At 47.8% G+C, this 10360-nt stretch overlaps 1 protein-coding gene across 1 annotated transcript; it reads right to left on the bottom strand.

The window, feature by feature from the left end:
• Nucleotides 1-3859: 3859 nt before the first annotated feature.
• LOC117901435 lies at nucleotides 3860-7438 on the bottom strand. The gene is made up of 7 exons (XM_034812178.1): nucleotides 6097-7438; nucleotides 5594-6036; nucleotides 5212-5543; nucleotides 4626-5151; nucleotides 4305-4568; nucleotides 4096-4245; nucleotides 3860-4042 (listed from the first exon to the last, which is right to left on the bottom strand). The coding sequence occupies exons 1-7, from the start codon at nucleotides 7421-7423 to the stop codon at nucleotides 3908-3910; spliced, it is 3177 nt and encodes a 1058-aa protein (XP_034668069.1). The 5' UTR covers nucleotides 7424-7438; the 3' UTR covers nucleotides 3860-3907.
• Nucleotides 7439-10360: the final 2922 nt, after the last annotated feature.

The raw sequence follows: 10360 nt of genomic DNA, 5'->3' as shown, positions 1-10360 counted from the left end.
CGGTTCTGTGTGGCAGGCGACGCATGGCCTTGTCAACAGAGCAGCAGCTGTGGGATGGGTGCCAAGGGTTGGGCCACACAGATGGACAGCCATAAATATGAATGCACGGAGAGGGACGCGGTGGAGGGACGTGGTGTGGGGGCAGCTTGTTATTTACAGCCCGCTCTCGGATCTTGTGGCATAATTTAAGCACCTTGTTTAGCCACTGTTTATGGTGCTGCCATGTCAGTTGGTGCTGCCGGCCAGCGCTCATCTCTGTGGCAATGCTTTTGAGGTCATGAGGTCAATGCACACACACACACTGAGCCAATCGCGTACACTGGCGTGATGCCACTTTAAATAATTTATAAATGCGACAAACGACAAACGACAAATGACAAACTTGCCCATAAAGTTCATCCACATCGCCTTTGAAAGGGATTTACTTCCGTCTCTCAGCTCGACAGGGCACACCCGGGCGACACTTACGCAAATCAACAAACAAATCAACGCGACAAAAGCCGAAATCCTTTTCCGTAGCTTCTCCTCCTCAAAACGATTTCGAGCTGCTGTCAGCAGAAAATACTTGCTTTTTCGGAGGACAACGTATGAAATTGTGAAATAAAAACCGCTACCGCTCGTGACGTTTCTTTTCTTCTTCGAACGGTGTGTGGGGTTGGGGTGTTGACTGCCTGGCATTATGCAAACAAGACAGATCCTTGGCAGAAACCAAGAACCCTTTCCCCCCCATCCAGGCATCATCCAGGCATCTCCATCTGCGTGCCGTGCGCTCCCAACGCGTCTGTTTCTCGCGCTTCTGAAGCTGAGAATTTGCAAACACTGGAACATGTCGGGGCCACCTGGGTCACAGGTGTGTGTTAACGAACGGAGGGGAGCTGGAGGGGCACGCAGCACTTTTGGCAGTTATGATTTTGAAGTGACAGGAACGAATATATTCCGCAAGTATTTCTGAAGATGCCACCAAAGTTTATCAGCAGTTGAAGAACACGGGAGAACATTTTCCTCAACAGATACCAGTCCAAAGTTTGCAAAGAATTTAGTTGGAGCTGGCACATCCGATATATTTCTGTGGATTTATGCAAGCAGGGAAACACTTCAGTTAGTTGCATTAGTTATTTTCATCCCAGAGATTATTTAAATCACATTCAATAAACATTACCCAAAAATTAAAGCACCGCCTGCCATTCAAGCTGCATTAATCGCCGACGGGAATTGTTCAAGGCGGGGCGTATCAACTTGATCGGGAGGCCATTAAATATGCATTTGCTGATATCGCCCAAATCCGCAAACGAAAACAGCTTATGCGGCATTTGTCGCCCCCCCGAGCGTGTCTCTCTCTCGCTCTCCCTCGCTCTTTGTGTGTGCACTCTCTTTGGGCGTTCTCTTTTTGCGGTTCTCTTTGGCTGCGCATCGCGTAAAGGGTGAGTGGCGCCCGCGAAGTGTGCGGTTGACAGTCGTAAAGAAAATAAATGCAAATCCGAAAAGCAAAGTAAAAAGCAAAAATCAAACAGAGAAACGCACAAAAGTCGCAGCTTTAAATACCTTCAAACATCGATGAATCACTTAAGGTATAAAGAACGGATCTTTGTGGTTATGGGAATGACTAAATATTCTTTCACTTCTCTGCATTTGCATTGCCCTAACAACCCTTTGAGAGGGTACACAAACCCCAACAAAACAATAGAATTTAAATGATTTTAATGCGGCCATTGAATTTTATTGAAGGCGACGGATGTCGAGGCATTTTCGGCTCTTGGTTATGAGCTACATGGGTGTCATATGAATACCAAACTCCTCTCCGCATGCCACCACGTCATGGGGCCGGGTTGCCACTGGCCCCATGGCGGCTTTTCATTCGCACTGACAATAATAATAATTGTCAATTGCAGCAGCTGTCGCAGCGACTCGCACGGGCCCCAGCTTTTTTCATATTCAATTTCAAATGAAATTTTCATGTCACACACATGCCGCCTCCCCCCCCTTCTGGATGCCTATTCAGAATTCATTTTGGTGTAAATTTCACGTTAGCTCTTTGCCAACTTAATTCCAGGGAAAATCTCCTGCATGCTTTTGAGACCGGCATACGGCAGATGTTGTAGTTTTTTTATCCACAACTTTTTCCACATGGCGCACTATTCGCTGGCTCTGAAGCTCTGTGCGGTAATGTGGGTGCGGGCTTAAGCTATTTCGGTATTAGGTTTGAGCTGCTTTGCATCTGAGCAGCTTACAGGGCACAAGGTATTTGCATATTAGCCTGTCCATGGCATCATTTGATTAGAAATAACTTCAGGTTAGTGCCAAGGCTGATCCATGGCATTCGGCCTTGCCCGGGAATGTGGCCATAACGTGGCATATAAAATTCAGTAGAGAAGCCAGGCTCTGCCGCTGCTGCCGCTGCTGCTGCTGCTGCTGGTTTTGTTCATCAGTTTTGGTCTTGTTTCGGTTGGGCTTTAAATTCATTTGTGCGCCAGAGACTGCATCACTTTGAGTGCTGTCAGACACCGACCAGCTTTGCCATAGTGCAAATGGTAATGACATGTGCTCTGGGCCGAGCCGAGCCCCGACCAGACCAGAGCCCCCCACAGACAACAAAACAGAGCCCACAAACAACGAGCATAATAGGCACATAACAACATTATCATTAGCACAGCAGAGGCAGCACATTAAATTGCAATTGCTGTGTGTAGGAGGCAGGGGAGAGCCTCCCCAATCGGAGTGTATGTAAATGCATGTGTCTAATTGATTTTGTTGCATCAGAGGCGACAACAGCCTGGCCCTTCCCTTGCCCTGATTTCCATGGTGCCCCAGCTCGAACGCACTTTAAGGCCGTCTTAAAACATTACCAGCATGTGTCCCAGCCATGCCTTTTGCCTACTTCATTCACCTTATGAGTGCCCCGGCTCGGCTCTGTGGCTGTTTGCTCACAAATTTCATTTTGATGAAGCCAATGTGTGCTCAGCAGCCGAGAGTTGGCCTTAAACTAGCTCAAAAGCCCCAGCTGAGTGGCTGGCCAACAGGCTACCAGTCGCCCAGTCGCCCAGTCTCCCAGTCTCAGGTACGGACGGTTGGACAGGCAGCCTCGTCATTAGCATATGTAGTTGAGGCTCCCCAACAAGACAAGCAAAAAAGTGTACAGCACTCCACGGCCACACCTACACGGCACAGCAAACACACACACGAGTGTGTGCCTCGGACCTGGGGGAAGGCTTGAGTTCAGCTGACAGGCGAGCTGTCAAAGCGGATTTTGGAGCACTCGCTGCGAGGTAAACAACAACAGGGGACAAAAAGCGCACAAATAACGACAGAACGATGCTCTTTCGACAAAGGTAAAACATAGAACACAAAGCATCAATCGATGGCTAAACTCACGTATTAAACGTGTTCCAATCAGAGTTATATTATTTGCACAACAAACTAGCTGCAAAATTCTCTAGACTCTGGCGCGAAACTCAAAAGCAAACACCTGTCATGGGTCGAGTGTTGGCCAAAAGGGTTTAACTACGTATCTCACTTGTTTCTGTTTTTGTTTTTGTTTCTGTTGGTATTGCTGTTGCTGTGGCTGGGTTTGCCCTTGGCCAAAAATGCATTGTTGTTGTTAGCATATTCACATGGCAGCCGCCGCTGCGGCTCTGCGGCCACAATTTTGACAAGCGAACTGCCCGCCCATCCGCCACAGAGCGGGGGACAGCGGAGCGGGGCTCCAAATACCTTGTTAGCCTTTCATATATGCATATGCATAAAGTTAATTTATACTAATGCAGGCCTCTGTCTATATGAGTGACAAATGTGGCTAAATCTTGATGAAAGGCGTGACAGATTCTCTCTGTTTGCTTAGGACCGCTCTGACGTCTTGGAAAATATGTTAGCCCGGCTTCAGATTGTGTATTTAGCGTCTTTGGAGGTGTCTTTACAGAACATTAAAGTCCCTTTCCTCCATCGGCTCGGCGGGATTGCCATCATCGTCGACCAACAGATGCACGTCCGAATATTTTATCTTGTCCAGCTCCTCATAGATGCGATCGTGGAGGAACAGCTCCGGGTACTAACAGAATATTGATTAATATTTTCAATGTTTATGTGACATCAGAGACCTACCATTTTGGCCATTTTCCAACAGTCCAGCGCACTCTTGTTGCGACCCAAACGCAAATTAATGATGGCCAGATAGCCCCAGACATCGGGCACAAAAACTTGCACCTCGGTGCAGCGAGCCAGATACTCAATGGCATCCTCCAGCCGATTCAGCTATAAAATACTCTAGAGTCAAAGAACTTATTGCACTTTACAGCCTGTTCATATCTTACATAGTAGAGGGTCAAACCCTGGCCATAATTGAGGAGGAAGTTCATCTTTTTGCAGTGGGGCGGACACATGTCGTAGGCCTGCTGGGCCAGCTCATATTCCCCTCGATCGAAGGCCAGGTGGGCCAGCCGCATGAAGCTGACCTTAAAGTGTTCATGCTCCTCTTCTCCATCCATGGTTAGCAGCTCCTTAAAGTAGAGCATGGCCTCGTCGAAGCGTCCACGAGAGTACTCCGCATTGCCATTGATGTGGGCCTGATAAAAGCGCTGGGAATGGGTTTGTTAATGCGAATTTCGTGACAAAATATCTCCTGCAAATCTCACCATCAACTTTCCAGTTTCAGTTTCATTTGTGGGAAAGGAGAGCACACTGAAGTCGTTGTCTATTTTCCCCTGAAGAATCTTCAGCGTTGTCGTCACTAAATAAACTTCAATTGCGGTGAAACAGTGCTGGATGTCGCTGAAGACAACCTCGGCAAAGCCATAGGCACCCATTCGAGCAAACGTCGTGAAGACCGGATAGAAGTTCAGGTTCATCATGGTACTCATGGTGCTCAGCTCAAAGTCCTCGGGCAGGAAGAGCTCGAAGAGTGAGACCGGGGTGCCAGCGAGATTCTTGCGCGGCACCGAATAGAGATTCTCGAACCTCAAGCGGGTAAACTCCATGCCCGGCAAATAGTCGTTCCTCTTGTAGTGGCAGTAGAGCAGAACATAGGCGTCCAGGTCCAGGCTGTTCTTGCTCACAAATACCCGCAGACTCTCGATCATATTGGCATATGCCTGGGCAGAGACCTCCTCGTCCTCCGATTTCAGCTCCAACATATAGTCAATGTACAGCTTGCCCAGGGAACTGGTGGGGCAGATACTTCTCTCAGGATTAACTCCACTTTTTATGTTGGTTTTGACTCACGGAAAGTATTCGCCAACCCAGCCACCGCCTGTGGGGTTTTTAAAATATCTCGAGGCCTGCTTGAACTTGGAGTTCTCCAGGTTGTTCAGAAAGTTGTAGAAATTGAAGAGCAGCGGATGGGAGTTGTTGTCCCTGAGGTCTTCGAAGATCTGCGCGCCCAGGCAGTGCTCCCCGATGAGGCACATGAGACGCAGCTCCTCCATGAGGTGCATCATGTGCAGCTGCTCGTACTCAAAGTTGACCACACAATTGCAGACACTCTCCCAACTGCAGGCGGTCAAAATCTTCTCGATGCGCTCCATTAGCTCCTTGTACATGTGGGTCAGCATCGCCTAAAGGGGATACATAATCATTGAAATTCCTGCTCAAGTCTGGAACCCACCCTGAACTCAATGTTCGTCTTGGTTGGCATGCGAATGTTGAAGTCACAGCCGCAAATTTTGAGCATCAGATTGCTGAGATTCGCCAGCTGACAGCAGAAGTAGTCCTGCCCCTGCGCAATGTTCTTCAAGTTGCGCTTCACAATGAACGCAATCATGTCCGCTATGAGATCGTCAAAGGCGCGATAAAGTTCCAGTATCAGATTCGCATCGTCCTCGGGCTCGTTGAGGAACGTGTTGTCGAAGCAGCGCAGCAGCTTGGCTCTCTTGAGCAGGTTCTCGTTGTACTTGTCCAGGTTCTCATTGCGTTGGGCAATCGACTGAAAGAAGCAGATCTTGACAGTGGCAAACATGGGACCCACATCAAGGCTGCTCCGCAGTGCTGATTGCATTTTAGAGCCACTCGAAAAGGGCTGCAGAGTACTGGCAAAGCGGCAGTAATTGACTGGAAGAAGTAAAGGAAATTCAGCTGTAAGTCTGCTCAACTAAAACCTTAAATACTTACCATTTGGATAACCAAAGATGCTTGGATTAATCACACCCTCGTACAGGACATTGGACGGCGTCTCCTGGTACAGTTGCAGCAGCAATTCGTAGCTATTGTGGACAACAGCAGCCTCAAGGAGGTGGCGCATCTCTTCGTTGAGCACATAGCGGTGCATGGAGTTGTTGATGAGCGCCAGGTCAGAGAAAATATCGATGGCGTTGCTCCTAAAGTCGACATCCTTCTCCCACAGCACCAGGCGGAACACGCGCGGCAGCTTTACGCGGATATTGGTGTCCATTTGATTGAAGCTGAAGTTTTGGAAGGGATTGATATCCCGCTTGATGTTCTCCCACACAATGCTCGTGTTCTGTTCGCTGATGACCTCCGACCCAAAGCCGTAGAAGCTGCAGAAGGGCACCAACTGGTGCACAGCCTGATCGTTGGGCTCTCGGGAGCGGAAGGATATGCTGAGACCCAGCTCGGAGGCCTTGTCGTGCAGCTGCTCAGGCACATTGTAGATGGACTCGAGTGTCACGAATGCCAGATTGGTGAAATTGAAGTCCTTGAGGATGGGCAGAATGGAGTACATGTGCCAGATGGTGCAGGTGGTCAGCTTGCCGTCGGGTGCGCCTTGCAGCTCCGGATACAGATAGACGCTGATGTCGCTGATGAAGCGGCGCCGCTGGAACAGCTGCAACAGATCGCAGTGACCGCGGGAGAGCAGCTCTAAATGCTCCTCCGCAAAGCCTCCCTCCTCACCGTCACCCTCATCCAACATTAACTCGCCAGGTGGACCCTCTGGGTGGTTTTGAGTAGCCGGACTGACCTCGGCTTCGGCTAATGTCGTGTCTATGGAATCCCCAATCAAGTCTGGCTGTGGTGTCCCAGTCGAGGCATCGGTTGGCTTCGACAGCTGCTGCGCCGCGCTCTTCGGAAGCCTGGGCACCCGTCGGTAAAGTGTGATCACCAAGGGATTATCGCTAAACGCATTCATATCCTCGATGTCGTCCTGCATCACACCCATGGCAAAGACGGGCTTCTGCAGGTCGAACTCGTGCTGGTGGATAATCGTCTCCGTTGTGTAGCGCTCCTGCATCTTCTGCAGCGTATTCTTGGCATGGTACAAGTGCAGTTCCAGCGGATGCCGCGACTCTGGCAGCATGCTAATTTCGTTCAGCTGGATATAGAGGAAGACCCGCGGTGGCTTCGGCTTCGGCTTCGGCTTTGGCTGCACCAAGGCGTCCACGGTGGAGCTTTTGTTGCTCATTGTGGACGAGGAAGATTTCTTCTTCGAAGCGCGCGAGGCGCGACCCAAAGATTTCCTCGTTGCTTTGGTCTTTTCCATTGCTGAAATAAAATGTAAAATAGCTTGTGAAATATTTACGGTGTTGAAAGGAATTGCTTTGATTCCTGCGTATCTATGGAGAAAATATCTAATAACTGGAAGGAGTCCTTTTCCGCCCAAAATATCCCACCACCCTGCAACTTTTTGTTTGTTTAGATAAGACCACGCCTTTCAGCCCACGTCTGAGTATGTTTTATACACGAAAAATAAGGGAAATGTTTTATGTATTCGGATGCCGACGCCGCGGGATTCTAGACAATAAACACTTCAACAAGTTGGCTGCCTCTTTTCTCGCTCCTCTCTGCTCTCTCCTCTCTCTCCTCTCCTTAAGATTAATCTGGAACTGTATCCTGGCTCTGACTGTGGGCTTTATGGCTCCCAGACACATCAGTTTTATTAGACACGGTTGGGTCGTAAACCATATTTCGGCAAAGTGTTAAAAAGCGTGGGCCATGATGCGGCGGCAGCTTGAATTTTATATGACAGCTGGAAAATTGGCAGCTGCACCTTGAGATCGAATCAGACATTCTTCTGGTTGCAGACTTTATTTCTATATCTTTGCCTAACAACAGAACAATTAAATGCCGTGCCACTGTCTCGCAATTAAATCCAGTCTGCTGAAGACGGTTGGAAAACGAATTGAATTGCTTGCTGGCAAAACTAGCAGCAAAGAAAGTCAATTTATCAGATATATGTATTTTTATTCTTTTTGCTGCTGTCCCCTCTTTTCTGCTCTTTGTTTTCTGTCGTGGAAATGCATTTTTAAAATTAAACTTTTAAGCAAAAGTTTGCACATAAATGTGCGCGCGCTCACCACCAGCAGTCTACGGGCAGCATTAAAAATAAAATGCACCGAAACAAAGGAAAATAAAATAAGAGAACAAAAATTAACACTTGACCTGTGACTTCTGCCAGCTATAAATGTGTGTTAAAAATTATTGCAGCTTTATGCAAACACAAGTAAAGCTCTGCAAATGATGGAGCAGTGGTCGGGACATGGAATTGCATAAACTTCAGCCATAGATTGCATTTATTGCTTGCTCGAGAGGCTCGAGGTTTTTTTTAAGCGGAACAGGTACAAGAATAAGTTTTGAATCAACTAAAGAGCTGTAAAATATATGTGGGCTGGGTTTTGTCAATTGCGATCCCTAGACAAAACACCAAAACGAGCAAGGGCGAATTCGCGTCACGGCGAATTCCGAACGCGAGAGCAAACGCAAAGAGAAAACGAAGCAGTGCGAATTGAGAACGCAAAGAGAAAACGAAGCAGAGCGAATTGAGCGCGATAGAGAGAGCGGACAACCGATCGGCGAGAGAGCGCCGTTAAACGTTGTGTTGTGTGCGAGAACTAGACGACGAACGACGCAGAAATCGAATTCTTGTACCGTTATACCATATTTAATCACTTATTTAATCACAAACCCCCACATAAAATATGCTCTGCCTATTAAAAAACTAATGTTGAAGGCTACTTTTTCGATAAAATACCTCCGCTCAGCTGGGTCTTACCCAGTCGCAATGATAAGTTGGCCTTCATATTTTTTTTCACTTTTGGCTCAGGCTTTGGCAGTTGGAATTTGCATGGCCACTCCAGATTCCATGTGTAAATTTCTTGGACCCCGCTGGGCTCCCGCTGAGGCTGCTGCCAGTGCCAAAGAAGGCAAACTCAAAATGCAGCGCTTTCAACTTAAATATAACTTAATCCTTTTTGTGGCGTCTGTGCACACACGCTGCCAATGCCCCTCCGCTCTCCGCTCTCCTCTCCGCTGTGTCCGCTTCTGTGTGTGTTGTAACTTACGAATTATGGCGTTAATACCACTGTGTGCTTATGAGACCGCTCTGTGAGCGTGTGTGTGTGATGCAGCTCTTGTTACTTTAGCAAGTTGACTTTGGGGATCATCATTAGAGCGAGAGTGTGGGTGTATGTATGTGTGTGTTGGCAACATGCAACTTGCGGTTTGAGTTTCTTATGTTAAATGCCTGCCGACGACGTGGCTTAGCTGCAGCGACGTGCAGCAAAAGGAAGTTATTTGCAGAAAGAATGTTAATTATGGCAGACATTTACTCTTAGATCTACACCCGATTGCAATTAAGTTCTGGCCAAATCTCTTACATGAAATCTCTCAGGCAATTTCTTGTGTTTCAATGAATTATATTTGGCCATTGCCCAAACAAATATTTATAATACTTTTGTCAAATCCTTGGCTATGAGTTAAGGTAGATTCTATTCCTGCAGCAAATACTTCTCTACAAAGTTCTACCCCTTTTCCGTTCAGGATATGTCTGGCAGCAGAGAGAAAAATACTCTAAAACCGCAACAAAACCAGCTACAAGCTGATACACAAGCCGGTAATGGTACTTGTACGACAACCTGTACCCGTGGCACTGCCAGAGTGTCAGAAACAGCACCGCATCAGCATCAGCCAGTCGAGAGCAGGGGAAGAGGGAGTTTCTCCCACACACACCCTGAGATAGAGAGAAAACGGAATTTGCAAAATGTCACGTATGACGTTCGTTGGCAAGTAAGAAGGAAATTTACCACTAAATGACGCCCAGGTTGGGGTGTGGAGATGGAAAGATGGGTCTCGAGTGCTATCACCGGGCATAGCCCCGAAAGGGAGTTGAGTGGGCATAAAGTAGGGGCTGCGTCACTGCTCGATGATGTGTAAAACGGAAGGCGGACAAGTTACGGCAAATTATGACAAAGTTTTCCGTAAGCAGAAGAAAACTCTTGCTAAAAAAAAAACTCTTTGCTGCAAATGAGTGCATGAAAAATGCAGAAGTTCCCGAGTGAGTTGCGCAAGGAGTTGAAAAGCTCTTAGTCCGCGAACTCGGGCAACTTTTGCCAGAGATACACACAGCGGGGAAGAGGCGGGGCAGAGCAGTGATGTGATTAGAGCTAATTCTGCCATGCAAATTTAATTTTGTTGTTGAAAA

Source organism: Drosophila subobscura, chromosome U (genome assembly GCF_008121235.1).
Source record: "Drosophila subobscura isolate 14011-0131.10 chromosome U, UCBerk_Dsub_1.0, whole genome shotgun sequence".
In the NCBI taxonomy this organism is placed as follows: Eukaryota; Metazoa; Arthropoda; class Insecta; order Diptera; family Drosophilidae; genus Drosophila; species Drosophila subobscura.
The sequence above is the reverse complement of the archived record's forward strand: the minus strand, read 5'-3'. Positions and strand labels throughout refer to the sequence as shown.

Excerpts from the sequence above, each read along its gene's own strand:
- LOC117901435 (XM_034812178.1), bottom strand. The coding sequence starts at position 7,423 with ATGGAAAAGACCAAAGCAACGAGGAAATCTTTGGGTCGCGCCTCGCGC. Across the intron at positions 6,037-6,096 it reads CATCTTTGGTTATCCAAATG|TCAATTACTGCCGCTTTGCC; the intron begins GTAAGTATTTAA and ends TACTTCTTCCAG. Across the intron at positions 4,043-4,095 it reads GTTGGAAAATGGCCAAAATG|TACCCGGAGCTGTTCCTCCA; the intron begins GTAGGTCTCTGA and ends ATATTCTGTTAG.